This window comes from Aptenodytes forsteri, unplaced genomic scaffold (genome assembly GCF_000699145.1).
Source record: "Aptenodytes forsteri isolate BGI_AS27 unplaced genomic scaffold, ASM69914v1 Scaffold66, whole genome shotgun sequence".
NCBI lineage: Eukaryota > Metazoa > Chordata > Aves > Sphenisciformes > Spheniscidae > Aptenodytes > Aptenodytes forsteri.
The window spans coordinates 561,715-580,475 of NW_008795131.1; the positions used below are offsets into that span (position 1 = coordinate 561,715).

An 18,761-nucleotide genomic window follows, 5' to 3' on the forward strand; every position below is an offset into this window, starting at 1 on the left:
CCGTCGCCCCTAGACCCAGAGCCCACCTCTCTTGCCCAGAGAGGTGGCAGATGCCCCATCCCCGGAGACGTTCAAGGTCGGGTTGGACTCGATCGAGTTGCAGAGGGTCCCTGCTCGCTGCGGGGTGTGTGGGGGGTGTTGGACAGATGACCCTCAAAGGTCCCTTCCAACCCAAACCAGTTCTGTGGTTCTGCGACCTCCCCAGTCACCATCCCGGCCCTGCCGCATCCCCACGCAGGAGGGCAGGCTGGCTCCACCCGGGCACAGCCCCTTCCCCGCAGCTCGGGCTCCTCTTCTGCGGTCAGAGGCTCCGGGGAAGCTCCAGGTCGTGGTGACAAAGAGTTAAGACAGACAGTCAGAAAACAGAATGTGAAGTATTTTTTTTTTATATACAGAATACAGGAAAGTTTCTGTAAAGTCTAAAACGTTACAATTACTATGTACAGTGGAACTAGCTGTTCTGCTGCGGGGAGGTGGCATATAAACAAAAGAGACAGACAGGTTACGACAAACGATCTGCTACAATAGACAATTTGAGGAACGTCATACCACATGTAGCACTGTACACAGCTTTAAAACATTGAAAAATGCCATCACTGATGTATTTACACAGAATCCAACACTTTTCCTTATTTGAAATAAAAATAGGATGGACACCAGGAAAAGAACTCATTTCTCACTGCCCATAATACACAGTAGCTACTTGTAGTGCAACCATAGCAGGGAGGGATGGGAAAAATAACTGTGGGAAGAAGAGCGCTTCTTTACATTAAATAAAACAATGATATTGTATAGATTTGCTGTATGAAAACTGTATTTCTCTTTTAATATAAAACTATTGTCACTGGCACAAAATAGAACAAGTTTCTGATTATTTTACAACTGCATGGGAACTATCTGTCAGAGAGAGTCCTCGAGTCAGACAGCGGTCGCCCCTCGCTCTGACGCGTCCTGCTCTCACTGCAGTTTTCCTTTTAAAATGAAATGTATAGTACAAATATATGTGCAAATGCCCCTAAAACTTGAGCAAAAAAGAAAAATTAAAAAAAGTTAAACGTTCTTCATTTCATGCAAACGGCGTGTGAACAGTCTCTGGGCCGACATAGAAAATCCCACCTCGGTTTGTACATTTTTGCATTGCAAGAGTCTGAGGGCGTTTTTCCTTACTCCAAAGCTCTCTTCCTAAAATTCCTAGGGAACTGAGTTGGACCGCAGCACGGGCACCTGGTGGGGTTTCAGAGAAAGCTTCTCCTCCAAGTCCATGTCTTGTACTAAGGCAGTGTCCCCCTTGGGCTGTTTGGTCGCAAATTCGGTAATGCTGAAAACAAACTGCAGGCAGCCCAGCTTGATGTAACTGCCGTGGTGGAGCAGGGCCGTCCCCTCCCAGCCAGCCCCGCTGCCCCCTATTAAGCTGGAGCTGCTGGCTTTGCAGTTACAGGGTTTCCGATGCTGCCCTTGTGCCTGCGAATTCATCACAGCGGCTTCTTCATGCGGCTCCTCTTCTTGTTTTCTGCTTTTATGTCGTTCTGGAAAAGAAAAAAAAAAACAACAAACCCAACACGTAAGATTCGGGCAGGCCAGCGGCAGCTTGTTTTCATCAACAGGGGCTACTGCTGTGCTGCCTCAGGGGCAAAATCCTCCAGCCACGAGGCATTTCAGTCCTCTGCAGCAAGCGGCTGGTAAAAGGGCAACGTGAATCTCCCCACAGCCCCCGAGAGGTAGAGGCATTTACACATCTATTTCGGCAGCCAAAAAAAAGAGGAAGCCGATCAGGTGGAGAGCAGGAGTGAGCCATGTGGGGACGGGGTGCCGGCAGCACAGCCCAGATCGCCTACTCACAGCCTGGGAGGGGAGGACGTGCGTGGGGAAACCCCTCAGCCCAGCTCTGAACCGGAGTTCGTCGGCCAGGGCTGATGTCAGGCAGGGCTGGAGCTCGGTTAACTCCAGCACCGGAGGCAGGAGCGGGGTTGACAGCAGAGCGCTCCGCAGGCTGAGGCACTCCCCAAGCCCGCAGAGGAAGGTCTTGCAGAACCCAGGCTGAAGCCTGTGGAGAGAGTCCCCTTTTTGGAAGAGGTGCACCAACCGCTGCGGAACAAGGGGCACCAACAAGGAATCGGTTTGCACCTGCTCCCGTCCCCCTCTAATAGCTCCCTGTGGTGTTAACGCGGGGCTGGCGCCGTCTCAACACTCACTTATCACACTCTGCACTTTGGCAACAATACTGCTGGGAGGAGTGGGCGTCATCTTCTCCGAGAAGTCACACGAATACAGAACGTTGTCCACGGTCGTCCCATGCTCACTGTAGTTCAGCAGCTCGTAATGTTTCGTATTCTGAAAAAAAAAAGGAAGAAGAAGGACTTGAGACATCAAGTCAGAAGGGCTTCTGCCCGTATACCCCTTTGGAGCACCGAAACGCAACCCCTCTCTCCCTACCGCTGTTGACAGTTAAATAAGAGCAGTTAAATATCCTCCAGCTTCAGAGACCCCCAACCCAAACCTCGTGCATGGCTCACGCTCACAGAACAGCCGGCTTTCCAGCAAGACCTGCTTCCCAGGATGCTTCCCGGCAGGGAAGGAGGGCCAAAGCAGCTTTGAAGGGAAGTGGGTTTTACCCGCTGCACTTGGACCAACAGATCTTTTGGAAACAGGGATTCAAGTTGATTCTCACAAAGCGAGCACACCGTTTAAACAGGCACACTAGATGCAAACTTAGCCCGAGACCTGTGCCCGGCAGGAAAGAGTGCGCTTTGGAAAGCGGACACAAGATGGCAAGAGGGATGCCAGTGTGCTGCGGCAGCCACAAGATAGAGACAGTCTGGGATTTACAGGCCTTTTGCGGACGCTGAAAGGCCAGGAGACGTTACCGTGAGACACAGCATTACACAAGCAGCGTCACGCTCAACTGAGCTTTGCAGAGGATGTTGACAGAGTGGAGGAGACTTCAGGTTAGCTCACGGGAATCATCTGAGGGCTGAAGACCTTGTCCCCCAGGGACTACAGAGCTTTAATCAAGTTACAAAAACCTCCCCATGCACAAGGGAGTAAATTTTCAAGTAACCTGCTAGACTGCAGAGACTGAGGCCAAGCACGAGCTGCCAACGCAGAAACAGCAGAGAGAGCTAAGGAAGGGGAATTCTCCCTCTAGAGCGACCACAGCCGTAGGAGGCCTGCTGGAGTACGGAAGAAGTTCAGTGCCTAGAGCCCGATTTAGGATTGACCACTGTGAGGAGATGCTTCAACACAGATTTAAGGTCTGGATCCCATTACCGAGTGTGTTCTGTAGCTTGTAGTGCGCTGGAGGAATGGCTAAAGCCGGCTATGGGTTAATCCTGGATCCTGCTCAGTAGCTGGTTGACAAATGGTGATATAAAAGACTCTATCTTGCTTCAAAGACCGTTTCCATGCTAAGAGACATCTCCAGCGGCGCTTTTATTGGCAGACCCGCCAGTCTATTTACTTCAAGAACAAACTAATCTCTGGACTGTAGTTAAGGAGCAACTGTAGACCTCTGTTTATGCTGAGAGCTTAACTGAAATTTCAGTTAAATAAGTGATTTATGCGGAGTACTGCAGATGGCATGAACACTTTGCACCACCATCACACCTGAAAGCAAGAGACTTGGAGCAGTTCCCTGTTTTGTTCCAGCTGAGGTTCGATGTCGACACGTAAAGTTTAGCTTTTATTAACAACGCAGCTGGATCAAAAAGTACCGAACCGTTTCTATGACTTTTTCCTTCCCTAGACACCAGCAGTGACAGTGCTTACTTGCGGTCAGTCTTTGTCCACAAGCAGTTAGCTCAGAGAAATCATGCTGGCAGAGCTCTGTGCTTCAGAAAAGGGTTTGACAGAAAACGCTGACGCAGCCTTCACTGGAGTGAAACCATTCACAGCCCTGGCTCTTACTTTGTAGTCCACAAAGGAGCACCACACAAAGACAACCTGCTGCCTGCATCTCCAGCTCCCACTGCCGTGCATGCCAAATAATAATAAAAAAAAAAACCCACTCAGGCACTCACCTCATCGTAGAATATGCAGGCGTGTTTGCCAGACACATAGTTACAGTGACCATAGCTTGTAAGGCACACATCCATATCAGCTCCTGTCAATGGGGAGGACAAAACAGGCTCAGTTCATTTCAGAAAAAAACCGTCAGGCAGCAGAGAACAACAGACAGAATTAAACTTCAATTAGCAAAACAACAGGGGAGCAACTGCCTTTGTCCGCGCTCCCAGGACTGCATGAATAATGCTGCGATAAGCCACCGAACAAAGTTTCAGTGGGGGAAGGGAAGGCTAGCAGCTCCATGAAGGTTGAAGAGCATTTCACAGTTACTGGGTCTATCCAGAGCACCAGAAGAATCTAAGCAGAAACAAACAAAACCTGCGAACAAACCGTAACTCTTCTCCCCATCAGTCAGGCATTAAATCTCCAGGACAGCCATTCTGCTGATTTTGATACCAGCCGGGTTACAAAGGTGCAACCCCACAAAGATTCAAGTGGACGGGGAATTTCCACGTTTCTCGGTAGCGAAGAATCCCAGTACAAGCAGCCACAATGGGTCTGTTTTCTTCGACACCAACTTGGCAAATACTTAGGGAGGGTCAGGGAGAACCACCCTGATTCTGAAAGGTCAGGGCAGGAAAAAGCTACTCACCTGTCCCAATGTAGAGGGTTCGATAGCACATATTGACTGCACCCCCTAAGCCCATCAGAGGATAGAACACCGCCCGGGCTTGCACTTCCTTTCTTTGCGCTGCAAGATAAAAAGAAATTACTTGAACAGTGTTATCAGCTATGAAGGCTGCTTGACCTCAGCTTCCCCAGCACTAGACTCTCCAGAAAGCACAGATCCTAAGGAGGACGCAGTGAGCTTTGGCCTGAACTCCGATTCCCAACCCTCCAGGAATGTTTGCGCATTAAATGTCTTTTTGCCAGTCATCAGAGAAAATGGCGCTCTCCAGTAACCCACACAAGCCATGCAACTGGGGGAACGTTAATACCGAGTGTGCACAATGGAGCCACGCTGAGGAAAACACAAACCTCCTACCACTGACTTCTTTCTTAATCTCTTCCACTTTGGGTAATCAAAGACCTGAGTCTTGCTGTCAAAGTGCCACTTAAAAAAAAAATTGGTGCTGCTGAACGTCACCAACTTAACAGCCGCGATTTCGCTTCTAGTGAAGCTGCAGGAAAAACACACGGGTTGAACAGGGCTTGTCCAGGGACCAACCCAGCTCCCAGGACAAGATGATTTACCGAGTGGACTCCTTTACCCTCAGGTTGGTCCCTACGGCACACTCGACAGTGGCTGAGCCTCCAGAGCAGCTCCCTGGCAAACAAGTTCAAATCACGTTCTCACATGCCCACATTAACTGGACAGAAAATCATCTTCTGTGGAACAGATACCAAACTCTGGTGGACCACACAGGCCTAGCCAGGATTTCAGCAGCTGTCTTTTGGAGATAAGCCCCTTAAATGCACAGAGTTTAGGCCTCTCCTGATACTACATCTGTATGACAGTTTTACACCAAGAGTGTGAAATCAAAGAACAGAACACGAGGATTACGAGAGATTGTTTGCAGAGCCACCTACGTCAAGAACACTGGCCACACTGAGTGGCATCACTGGACGTGCAGCACTCAACGCAGCTGAAACGTGCAGGTTCCCACCTCTGCCCAGCTGCCCTGCACAAGTCCTTTCAGCTGTCTGGCTCTGCTGGCTCAACGGGGCTCACTAAAGGCTTTGGATCTAACATTTCATCAGCAATGCTAAACAGTCAGCTGGATGCATCGTTCCTGCCCAAAAAGGGTGATGGGTTAAGACAGCATCAATCTGCCTTTTGAAAGGCAGACTGCTGAAGAATTTCCAGAACTCCTCTGTTATGACCAGCACAGGAAGGCAGCTCATATCACAGCCTGGTGCTGTGTCCTACAGCAGTGTTCAAAAGAAGACTGACAAAGCATTTAGAGAATGCTGTGATGCTACAGCAGCGAGCAAGGTTACTGACTGCCAGCAGACTTCCAAAGGTCTTATCTTGGATATTTACCCCCAGGCCTAGCAGAGGGGGAGCAGACAACTGCTCCCACAACAAGGCTGTCCAGTTAGTGCTTGAAAGCAGATTAAATTGACTGGCTGCACGCAGAGGAACATGGAAGCCATGTTCGCCCTGCAGCTTTAGGTGTTAGCATGCCGATACCAGTGACCATAAACAAAGCCAATGCTGAACTCAGGAATCTGGAGATTTCCAACAAAAGCGCAAGTTGTTTTCCATTATTTGCATTAGTTGCATTTAGTGTTTCAGCTTGACAGTGACATTATTCTGAACGGGCAATGACAACGTCCCACATATATTCTGTGCCCCGGTTCCTCCTGTTCGTGTGCTTATCTCACAAGCAACTTCTCCAGAAAGAGAGCAGGAATTCACATATTTCTCTTGCCCATCTCAAAGGTGAGGACAAAAAAACCAAACCAAAACAAAAAAAACCCCCCAGCTGAACCTTCCCATCTCTTGCTAATTCTGAGATGAATAAAACACAGCTTCACTAAAGACTTCCAGCAGATAATCAGAAGTTACTGAAGGTATTTCCATTGCCATAATTTGTAAATAATTAAGTAGAGGGACCTGAAGGAGTTTCTGGCCGGTGGATATCCAGAGCGGGAAATGAGAAGAAAGAAACATGAAAGGCAGCATCAGACAGATACCAGAAGAAGAGGGAGATCTCCTTCAATGAATAGGCAAGGGAGTGCCAAAAAGCTATGGCTCAACATAAACCAACTATTCTAGGGCTGCTCTTACCTTCAATGTGGTTTCCCACAGGAGATTGCTGATGGGAACTGACACTGCTCGCTAGAGACTGAGCTTTGGAAGGAAAGAGCTGATGTATTCTCTGCAAGGCCAGAAACTTGATCAGCTGCTCATCCAGCATATTTATCTCAATCTCTGTTAATAAACAAAAAGCAGTTAGTAAGTTATTCATGGAAAGGGTGCAATCTGAGCTGCAGTGGATCTAACTGTCCCACTTTCAAACTTGCCATTCGCTTCAACAGCAAAGACTTGACCAATTTTGCAATATCAAGAATCTTACATAGAGGCGATCTATTACTTCATATCATCTCGGGTGAGCAGCGTGCGAGGAGAGTGCCAGCAATGGCCAGAGAGCTACAATTCAGGCAGCAAGTGGAAGTTTAGGGGAACAAGGACTGCTAAGTTGAAAATCTGCTGTTCTGGCTCAGAACCAACAGGTCTGCAGAGGTGGACATCGCGCCCCTTTGAGCAGTAGGTTGGGTCCTTCTTGTGAAGCTTCATTATCTAGTTAGAAAGTCTAACCCTACATCACAGAGGAAAGCCATAACCACCTTTGAAGCTGCTACAGGCTCATTGAGTCACACGCTTTCGTAGCAGGGTCCATTAAACCAAACAGGGCAATTCAGACAGTATTATTAACGGGCTTTAAAGCAGATCTGTTGCTGATAGCTTTGAAGTATTTATATTTGCAAAGCCCTACAGAGGTCTGCTTTCTGGCAGCAAGCAGGCTGGCTAACCTCTTCTTCCAAGAGCTTTCTCCACATCAGCGACAGTTAAAACGGCAAGCAGAAGAAGCGGAGCTATAACAGCCTTTCCTGATAGCAGAGAGGTAGTTTGGGCAGGCTGAGCAGTCGGGGTTCACCCAAGAAAAGAGGGTCACACTGGCAACGCCAGAAAGGCTGTTCTTCAGATGTAGAAGTCTCTGGCAACAGCCTTGCTATGCTACTGACGATTGCTGTTCAGCAATCTCCTCCTCCTGAACTCACTCCACTAAGGTTTGGCATTTCTTGCCAAGTGCAACAAAAGGAAAATAAAAAATGGGCCAGTCTAGGAGAAGACTGACAGAAGCAGAAATAAATCAGAAAATTAACTGACCCATCGGAACATCACCACTCAGGTGACTGCTCGACTACAAGATCTATTGTTGCTGGACTTTACGCCCATTGGGAACAGCTCTGGATTGCAGCTAGCACCACAACATGGCAGGGCTGCAGGTTTCTGCATGCGAATTCCAGCTGGAAAGCAGCCTGGGCAATGCTTTGTGATCGTTCTCCAGAAAAGCTTCAGGCAGAAACACTTCATTGGCCTTGCTGCCTTGGCAACACTACAAGTAGGGAAGCATGTGACATATTTCAGGTAATGTATACCCAGCCCCGCCCTCACCTGACTGCAACCCTTCTTTATCTCTGGAACTTTTCCTCTAGCAGAGACCGAACGCTCTAAGGAAGCAAACACACAGGGCTAGTAGAGATTGATAATGAACTAAATACTCACCGCCATCCATAAATGCTTTCAGGGAACTGGTGAGGTCCAACATAGCTGCAGAGTTTGAAGTGAGTGATGAGGGTAGAGTTAAAGCGCTTCCTATGGATAAGGTGCTGGGACTGACCTTACCATCTACAGAGAAAGATGGTGCAGAAAAGATATGTCACTGTGACGTTCGTGAGACATGCACCCAGCCCTCAGGCTGCACTTCGCTTCCAAGCTGCTCAGAATAACTGATTTTGCTCATAGCCGTGCGTTGAAAAAGGCCTGAATTAGAGGCTGTTAGCTTTCTTCTGCTCACAGAAGGACTAGTGTGTGCCTCCAACACAGAGCCAGCTGCCGGCTTCTGCCTCTCACCTCCAGTTGTCGGAGGAATTCTGGACCTATACATTTAAGCTCCCACTCCCTGTTTGAAGCAGCAGCAATGACAGACTGTAAGTCATGTCCTGCAAAGGCTGGAAAGATGAGCACCAAGTCCCCAGGAGCTTGAAGAGCTTACTAAACCTAGACACATTTGCCAAGTAGCTTGTCTAGGTCTGAACATGCATAAAAAGGACACTTGCCCCATTTTTATTTCTGCACGATTATCAAGTCTGGGGTGTACTTCACTGTCCAGTGAGAATGTGACAGTCATAAGCACATTTTATTATTTACAAAATAAAATCCTACTGCTTTGGCAGTGACCATGCAGCTGAAAGAGGCAATGGCAAATGCCAGGAAACAAAATCCCTTTAATGTGTTGTTAATACCAGATCTTCTTGAGTTGGTTTGCTTAGAAGTAGAACTACTATAAGCCTGAAATTTATGGCAAAAAAAAGAGCCCATGAATGATTTGTATTTTTGTACTCAGCAACAAAATTTGCACACCGTAATTTAAGATTTGTTATAAATACATACATGCATTGTGTTAGATGGAAAATCTAAATATTTACACCTTTCCCAAGAGACACTGCACCAAAATGATGTTTTAATCTGCATTTTGTAGAATGCAAGCTTTGCATCAAAAGCAATTATTTAACATCGTAAGTAACTGCAAAATTATGTAGGGTTTGCAGTGCTCTTCAAACCACAAGCAAGAAGTTTTCTATAGTACGGTCTCATTTCCTCTACTAAAACTTCTCCCAGACTTGCGTTTCTAAGCAGGGCACGGTCAAACCAGCAGCCTCAGAGTAACCGAGTTTGTTCAGCAACAAGCAAGGAGGCCAAGTACTCCGGGGACTGCTTCCAAAGACGAGGTAAAGCTCAGAAGTTACTCATTAAGGAATTTTAAAAAGAATAATGAAAAGATGTTGCCTCTGTTGCTTGCAATCGCCAGATCTGAGCCATTCCACGCAAGCCTGCCACTGAGCAGCTAGGAACTGCAAGAGAAGTGACAGACAGCTCTGTCGCTTGCTTTTCAGTGACTGCTTCTACCCAACCTGCACAAAGAGTTTACTAGTTTGAGTGTTGAGCTGGTGTGGGGAAAGGGAAGAGAAGGAGAATGCTTTAGGTGAAAGCTCATTCTAACAAAATTTGAGTTATGGGCAGTTACCCTGACTTCAACATCGATCAACAGCTATCAACATCTCTGACTTGATGTTTTTATACTGAAGAATGGGTATATACACTTTAACAGCAAGGTTTTTGGGTACAACTCAGGACAGAGATGGTATACCCAAGTCCATAACTACCTTGTATTAACAGACTAGCAGATACTAAACAGACTAGAGCTTTCCAAGTCCACATTTCTCTAACATCAAGGCTGTGCAGCTGAAGACTTCAAAACACACCTGTACTAGGGGACACAGCATCGCCAGAACAGTTACCGTGTACAGAGATCATAGGATCAGATGCCAGACAGCTGCTCTTGTGAGAAGGACTACCTTGCAACCAAACGTTGGAGCGGCCAGTTGTTGAAACAGCGAGACAGCAGCCAACTGATTTAAAACTACTGTTGCTTTCCAGAATTAAACCGATCTACTATCCTGCTTCTCAGGACAGAGTTCCCCTCTCAGGTGTATGCAGCCAGCAAAAACACATCCCGTGGCTCCCATGAAGGGACCTAAGACAGAGGAGACTTGACAAACTTCTCCCGGCTCTCCACGGAAAACCCAATTCCCAGTTAAATGAGGGCATACTGCTAGAGCCTTGAGGTTCAGAATAACATTTAGCCGGAACACTTTCTCAGCCCTGGGGGCCAAGATCAGCTGTTTGGCACGTACCTGAAGGTGGTGCTGGTGAACAGAATCTGTTTGTGGACCCAACAGCAGAGATCCCATCTCCTGCAGCCTGCGGAGGGGTGAGAGCCCTCGTGGCAGTCAGAGGGGAGCCCATAGATCGCAGGTCTGCCGTCAGCGGCGGTCCTATCTGTGTCTGCACATTCTTTCTTTGCAAAGTGCTGGTGGTCTCCAGGCTGGCACAGGAGCTCGATATGGATGTAGGCATACTTGTGACCGGCACAGAACCCCTTTGTGCACAAGAAACGGGTCCTGCTACGTTCTCCGTTTTGACAATGGTTCCAATGGTGTGATTCAGAAGTCCACAAGTCGCTGGGGGCGTGAGGGGCCGAGGCCACGTTTGCCGATGAGACAAAACAGGTATTGTGTTACCAGATCCGATTAGTCTCTGGGAGTCAGTCAACTGTGCTGAAGATTCAGACGAAACGCCATAGAAATGAGGACCGTTTACTTTAATGTCAGAGGCTGTCGGCCCATTCGAAGTCCCGCAAGAAGACACCTTCTTGGATTTATCTATACAAGAGCTGCAGTTGACATCTTCCTGTGACAAAGTCTGCTGGGATTGCGAGGAGCTCAAGGAATTCTGGGTGGTAATCCCTGAGGTGCAGGATGACATGGAATAGAGGGAAGGTGTGGGTGCCTTGTCAGCTGCCTGGTAAGGGTTGGCGAGTGAGCCGTCTGCCACAATAACAGGCTTAATATCAGCCTTCTCTGTTTGTTCAGAGTCCCAAAGCGAAGTCATCTGCTTAGCAGATAAATGTTTCAATATGCTGCACTGGAGCGCAACAACACTACAGAGCCACTGGGAGGAAGAAAAAAGTGCAGGTTAGCTCCACAGGCAGACAGCGCTCCAAACCTCAACAGTTACTCCATCGTTCACCCAGCTTGAAGAAATTCAGCTGCCTCACTGTGCTGCTGACCGCTCTGATGCAGCCTGGAACTACAGCATCTGCTCTGATGCTCATCTAGAATCAGGAGAAAACTTTGTCCAGAGGTACAAAAGCGCAACCAAAATTAGGTAGCGTTTATCTCCGTGCCGGGGACAGTACACAGAGGAGCTGAGATTAAAGGAGGGAGAAGGCAGCAGACGCACTTCCTCACCCCCAAACCCTTCCCTCTCTTCACCTGTTAAGTGTGTTCGTAACTAGCTGAAGAGTTGCAACATCTTTCACTAATATGGGCTTCTATCCAAACACAATCCTCCAACTTACTCTGTAGCACGCTGGAAAGAAACGCTCATCTACCTCACGCTATAGGGAGTCACCTGCCAAAGCTGGGGTGGAGAGCACCTTTCCTTTTACACAAGGTAGAGGAAGACAAAAAGATTTATTTGAAGTTTTAAGCTCCATGGTGAACGTGCACCTGCCACATAGAAGAACCCCACCTGAGCTAACAGAAGGACTCGACTACACCACTGACTGCAAAGCAACATGCCTTCACGTTGTGGAATCTGGCAAGAAGTTTCATACAAGATTTAAACACTCATTTGACCTTGATTTAAAAGTCCAATTCTATCAGCAATAAAAAGCAGCCCAGAAACGTGACATTAGCATACAAATAAACGTGTCAGAGCAGCCTTACATAATCAAAGTGGAAAGTATTTCCCCTCAGCCACGAAATAAAAATGACATCTAGACAGATAGCCCTCGACTCAACTCTTAAGGCCAGAAGACTATTTCACCACTTCCCTGAAGCGTCAAATGAGGAATTTTACATTTCACCTGGAAAGCCAAAATGAAGTTTTAATGGGCAAGGGTGTCAGAGTCAAGACAAGCTATCACCTTCAGACATGATTTTGAGACCGGTCGCCTAGACAACTGCTCTAATCATGACTGAAATGGAAGAGATCTTTGTACCAAAGCAACTACAGAGTCCAAGCATTTGACTTCATTTACCTCCTGTTGTTCTGTCTGGCTGGCTAAGTGCTCAGTGTTCAAAAGGTGCTTCTGCAAGGGTTCCTCAGGGATCCCGTTACAGATCAGCTCGCCATCTCTAATTGCTGCAGGCGCAAGTAACGGGGGCGGAAGCCGGTATTGGGACTTTATAGCATCAGGAACCTACATAGAGAAAGAAGATCACACATGAGAACAATTACTCAAGAATGACTAACCAGCACTACGCTTTGTGTTTGCTGCTTTCTGACCCAAAGGAACCCTGCAGACAATACATTAGAAGTTTCAAGGACTGAGTACTTTAAAGTGATGCAGCCACGCTGAAATTAATAGGTTTTATTCCCTTAGGTCAGGCATGACTTCAGCACAACGTGGTGGCTACAGCATAAGAGAAGTCATGCAAAAAAGGCCAAGTAAGAAGGGAAACCTGTATGGCATTTTTCAGGCATTCTGGCAGCAAATATTCTTCGTGGTTGAACACAGAACATGCAGTAGCCCCAATTCCGACTGCAGGGCCACCTCCAGGAGGTTTTGTGTTGTACCTTCTATGCTTGTGCTAGATTTAAAGGCTCACTAGTAGCTGAGCCTTATGGTTGGCGGAAAAAGAGCTTCTTAAATCCTACACACAGTAGGATTTGTAACTGTTGACTTCCAGACCTCTCACCAACACATTCATTCAGACCCCACACTCTTCCTCCTGCCCCCAGAGGCTAACCCTACTAGGCATGCTGGTTTCCCTTCCAAACTAGAGGATTTAAGTAACTGTTGACTTCCAGACCTCTCACCAACACATTCATTCAGACCCCACCCTCTTCCTCCTGCCCCCAGAGGCTAACCCTACTAGGCATGCTGGTTTCCCTTCCAAACTAGAATACATATACAGGGAGTTTCACCGACACCTACTTGATTACACATACCTTCAAACCTTTTCTCTTTACCGATTGAAGAACTCTGCGATTCGGAGGATGTTTCTTATGGATTCGGTTTAAGAAATCCACTTTGACAACATGCTGAGATATGGTGTCCTGGAACCGGTCAAATACTCGGCACCGATTACTCAGGGTCAAGTTCTTCTGGTTCAGCTGGGTGATCAGATAATGCCACAGGAGTTAGGGATCTGCGGGTCACTCTAATGTACCCTAAGACTTTCATAACGCCTCGTAGCACTGGCAGTACAGCATCAGCTCAGCTTTAGACTATTTGTTTCCTGCAGCACTAACCATTTCTGTTAAAGGGCACATTGCTGGAGATGAATACAAAAGCATTTAGAGGCCTACTAAGCAGCATCAATGCTCTCAGAAGCAGTTTGTCTGGGCACAAGCCCTTTGTTTCAGCCCCCTGTTTCCTGAGTATTTAGGTCTCAAGTACTCTGCTTTTCCACAAATGAAAACTCCCTCTTGGAATGAAAGTTTTTGGGTTAAGCATGCAAAGAATTACTTCCCCTATTTGTAGCACTGTGCTGCTTTGTATCACAGCTCTGGAAGCTCATCTAGATCTTAAGGAGTCCAGTCTGAAAACTAGACAAGCTGTCAGTGAGCCACAATCTGAGCTGTCAGCTTCAGTTACAAGAAGGAGTTCCCCCATCTTTATATTTTATTGCAGATAGCAGCATCATATTCCTTTGGAGAGTGCGTTGCTTGCAGCAGGAGCTTTACAAGCGTTACAGGGAGCAATAAGAGCTCAGAAGCTGTTTTACATTTGTTGTATTTTGTCCTTTAATGGACCTGCCAGGTTCCACTCCAGCATCCGGTTACCGCACTGCAATCATAGTCCTGCTTACCACCACATGTTCTATGTGATTTGGGCACATCCATCTACCCAGAGGCATGGCAGTAAGCGGTGGCTCCAGACAATCCATGTGGAACAGGAGTGGGCAATAATCACACTGAATTAGAGGTGCCACTCTGCAACTCCTGCAAAGAGAGAGACATATCTTATTTCCCATACGGAATATAGGGTATAAACCGAGCACGCAGGCAAGCGCGGCTAACCACTTTAGCTTGTCTTTCCCCACCAATTCCCCTAAACTACGTTACTTGCATCTAAAATCAGGCTTCAGGTTTGTAACTTAATCTATATGGACCTTCTGCAAGACCCACTCAAGGCAAAAGGTCTTGCCCATGCACATGAGGGTTTCTCGGTGCAGAAGAGGTCCTTTGGCAGGAAGAGATGCCAAAGCTGTAAGCACTTGTCAGATTCACATAAGCAACTTTTCAAGTTGACCTTGTGCATTAGTTCCGAGTGGCTTCATTTAGAGCAAAATTCAGAGATGAAAAGGAAATCTCAGATTTAGGTTATTACAATTTTTCTCAAGATGACTCTTGTGTGAAGTTGGGACATTTACTTCAACAAGATGTTCTCAGAATAAGTCTCAAACTCCAGAAAGCTACTACATCCGATTCCCCAGGCTTTAAAGAAGTCTTCGCTCTATGACAAAGTCATCAGCTGTTCTCCACAAAAGCTCCACTCTCCTGAATCTCCAGCCCACTTCCAGAAACTCACTCTGACTGGGTTCCTGAAATAAAGTTTTTCGTTTTCACTGACATTTTTGAACTGGGATTTATCTGTGCACTTTTTATGCAGTTATAAAAAACAGCAGTATTTTGTACTGGTTTTCAGATTTATTATTTCAGCACAATATTCCTATTTGCCTCGGGCTTATATCTCTCTCAGTAGATTTCTATTTCCTAAAGGTCACCTCCTCGCACACTTTCTTCATGAACCATAAACAAGTATCTCTGTTTTCTAAACCACCATCACTTTAAAATTTTTCTTAGTAGAAAAATACTGAAGACAAGATGGCTCACTCTCTTCAGGCTACATTTTAAAACCCTTTACAGCCACACAGGGCTGCAGAAGCCACACCTACACTTGCCGTGGTTAAACATCTGTTATTTAGCAAAGATGATTATTCCCCCATTTGTTTAGAGGATTGTAAGCAAGTAATGAAGGAGAATGAGAAAGCGAACAGGTCATTTACATTTTCAGCAAGAACTTTGCTCCTGTGAAGGGTGCAGCTACACCGAACAGCTTCCCTGGAAGAGTCAAGTACCTGTTGCATGTGAAGCAGACTTTCACTGGCAAGGGAACCAAACCATTGTGGTCTAACTCGTGTTGTGCTTTCTTGACATTCTTTCCTGTGGTTTCTTCCTTTCTCCTCCTCTTACTAGTACCTAAAAGTAAGTTTTAAAAGGCGCTGGGTTACCCACATAGCAGAGATTTGCTTTCTGGCTGATACATATAATCATCTCAGGCAGAGGCAAACAGAAAAGGCAAAAAGAGCTGCTTAAGGAACCCTTATCAACCACTAAATCTAGCCTTAGTGACAGAGACTGTCTTTAAAGGTAGGCATATTTTACATTAATCATTTCAGTGACATCCTATACATGAAGTCATTACTTTGTTACTAGATTATCATATCATAAATCAAAATCAAGTATTTCGACAATCGGAATTTTTTTCTTCAGATTGATGATCTGGACTAAGGTGGTAACAGCAAGCCTCTATCACAAGTGCTGATGGAGGTGTAGTGTGTATAGCAGTGTCCCCACAGCTCACATCTAAGAGGCCACCTGCTGTTGGACAGCTGGAGGAGGAGCAGGGGTACTTCTGTACCCTCTGCTTTCCCCAGCGAGCATCACTGGAGCCACAACTACCAAGGAGTCAAGAGGGAAAAGAGGCAAGATGGCAGCAGGATGCAACTGCGGACATCTTCACCAACACTAGACAAGCCATCGCTCACCTGGAAGTGCTGTGGTGCAGGTCAGTTCATTCGGCAACTGGAACTGCGTTGGGTTCCTTTCCATGGCAGCAGCAATAAGAAGCTCAAAGGGTCGCTTCAGCTGGGGCTGCCCACAGTCCATTTCTGCAATGGCAGAGTCATCATCCACGTCAATTATGTCCTCATCGACATCATTCTGCTCTGAGTTGGGGGTCTCGGTGCTGGCATTGGATGTGGGAGTGCCAGGCCGGCTTGCTCTCCTTTCCAAGATCCTGGCATGCGCATTAGCCCTGATGCTGCTGCTAGACCTGTCCAACAGGTCTGCGTCACTGGTGGGGGAGGTGGTCCTTTTCCCAGATTTGTCCACCAATCCATTTACCTGCCCCAGCTCTTTCTTCTGTTCTCGCTTCTGCACGACATGAATAGGCAGGCTTATCATGGAGGCCACAAACAAAGCACATCAACCTTGACAAATACGCAAAGACAAACAGCATCTAAAAAGGCTTGAGCCACTTACTACAACTTCTCCCGTGAAGTCATTAAAGCCTTGACCTAGCAAAAACAATTCGATTGCAGCTAACATACAGATGACAAAACAGCTGAAGGGAACCAAGCACAGGGAAGAAAGTTAGCATGTCTCTCTCCTTTCAGGATAGCCATATTTGAGTCCAGATCAGGCCAACGTTTCACTGCATCTAGTCCTAAATACTTGACAAATCAGACAACTCTGTTTACTTTGCTAGCCAACACTGAGAAACTCCACAGTAGACCGTTCGTTGCCAATGCAGTCTATTAACCCTGGCAGTGCATCCAAACCCACTACGGAACGAGAAGGTCAGCTTGAGAACACAAGCACAAACGACACTCTGCTATCTCTTGACGACAGGAATCGTGAACAAGGTGGGCAGGGAGAACTGCAGCAGAGGAAAACTATACATTGCAATCACTGTGAGATCCATTTTGCAACAGGAGGGGACGCTGCATGGCCTAGTATGGGCAACTGTGCACTGCTCCAGTGCCTGACAGCATCACCAATATGGATGAACCAATCTACTTGATCACTAAAATGGTCTGCAAAAGGAGCAAAGTGTTATCAGGCAATTTTTAATACAGAAAAGTTGGGGATTTTTTCCTTTTTTTTCCTCTCTCTGTTTTTTTATTTATTTTATTATAATTTTTTAAATTCGCAACCTTCATTTTTAGTGTTGGCAGATGGCTGAACAATACCCTGGAAACATAACAAGGCAATCGCTTCAGGAACAAAAGGTTGAGTACACAGTTTTCTTCCAATCTGTTTTGGGTGTCACTTCAAGGGAACAGTTGCTAGATAGTTTGGTGCAGTTTCTAAACCCTCTGCTACGCAGTCTTACGTAGTCACAGCAATGAGATGTTTACATTGTGCAAGACGGCTTCCTGGAGAAAGAGCATCAAGGAAAAAAGACAAGCCACAATCTTGCCCAATCATCTCCTCCCCATCCTGTTCAACAGCCCAGGAAATCATAACTCACTGTGATTTCACCCTCTGCTGATGTGCAACTGCTGTGAAGTCACACTTCTAAAAAACACACACTAACCAGAATCACAGCCCTGATGCCAAAGCTGCATTAACATGACTCCTGTTCTGCCTGTAGACAGCTCACCTCCTTGAGCATAGGAGCCATTCCCAGCCCCTCTGTGCCTCAGCTCTCCCTCCTTTCCAGAAGGGGCTGGGGGGAGGAAGGAAAACAGTTTAAAAGGCACAGCTTGACAAGAACATACCAGGCACTTCAGTTTTGTGGTTCCTAGTAGAGAGATTAAAAATACCAGGAGGGTCTCATCAAGACCCCACAGTTTTCTTTAAGCCTGTTCCTAACAAAGCCCTTCGCAACTGCGAGCACAAAGAGCAACTCTGGTGGTATATACATACACGTTAAAGGGAGAGGAAGGTATAAAACACAGGGTTCACATTTCAAATGGACAGTCGGATGGGCAAGGATCATGTCTGTTACAAGAGGCTTTACCTTGCGGCGTACAGTGCAGCGGTGACACATCCACTCCCCCGGAGGCAGCATTTCCTCACTGAGTGGAGGGTTGCTACAAGAGAAATACAAAGCAACGCTTTACTGTTATTTCTGGAATGCCTCTTCTCACGTACACGCAGCCCGAGTCAGGGTAGGTCTGCAGATTCCGCTCCCAGGCACTTCCTCCTTTTCTTTACAGTGATGCTCCCCAGTTTCGCTCTCCCATACAACCACTTAGCAAGACACCTTTAAGAAGCTAGTCTTCCACGACACCCATCTCATCTCCACGATGCGGCACGCTCCATGGTTTCAGAAGACAGTCTCAGAATTGAATAGCAAAGACAAATGGAAGATTCACTTGTGTGCAACACATATACCTCCCCCCTAATACCAACACTTCCTTAAATAACTTGATTACTCCATGTAAGACTACACAGATTCCCGTGCAGCAAGCAGTCACGTATTAGGCATTTCCATGCCTTGAATTTGCAGTGCAAATCCAACTGAACAAGCTGCCATGAAGTCTACCCACTGCTTCTCATGTACTCCATCCCTGGGCACACTTACTTAATGGTGGAAACCACTTTATATCCCAAGACAACCCAAATACTCTTTAAAAGTGTCAACATATACAGCTTGCCT

At 46.7% G+C, this 18,761-nt stretch overlaps 1 protein-coding gene across 1 annotated transcript in view; it reads right to left on the minus strand.

Moving 5' to 3' along the window:
• Positions 1-358: 358 nt before the first annotated feature.
• PHF12 (PHD finger protein 12) overlaps positions 359-18,761 on the minus strand; it is a 32,598-nt gene continuing 14,195 nt past the window's right edge. The window contains exons 2-14 of the mRNA XM_019471818.1: positions 18,120-18,192; positions 16,141-16,528; positions 15,451-15,571; positions 14,179-14,311; positions 13,316-13,480; positions 12,402-12,563; positions 10,492-11,308; positions 8,300-8,422; positions 6,797-6,940; positions 4,655-4,753; positions 4,017-4,099; positions 2,193-2,331; positions 359-1,526 (exon numbers count right to left, since the gene is read on the minus strand). Coding sequence (XP_019327363.1) covers positions 1,192-1,526; positions 2,193-2,331; positions 4,017-4,099; positions 4,655-4,753; positions 6,797-6,940; positions 8,300-8,422; positions 10,492-11,308; positions 12,402-12,563; positions 13,316-13,480; positions 14,179-14,311; positions 15,451-15,571; positions 16,141-16,528; positions 18,120-18,170 — 2,760 coding nt within the window. The 5' untranslated portion in view covers positions 18,171-18,192 and the 3' untranslated portion in view covers positions 359-1,191. The remainder of the gene's footprint in view (positions 1,527-2,192; positions 2,332-4,016; positions 4,100-4,654; positions 4,754-6,796; positions 6,941-8,299; positions 8,423-10,491; positions 11,309-12,401; positions 12,564-13,315; positions 13,481-14,178; positions 14,312-15,450; positions 15,572-16,140; positions 16,529-18,119; positions 18,193-18,761) is intronic.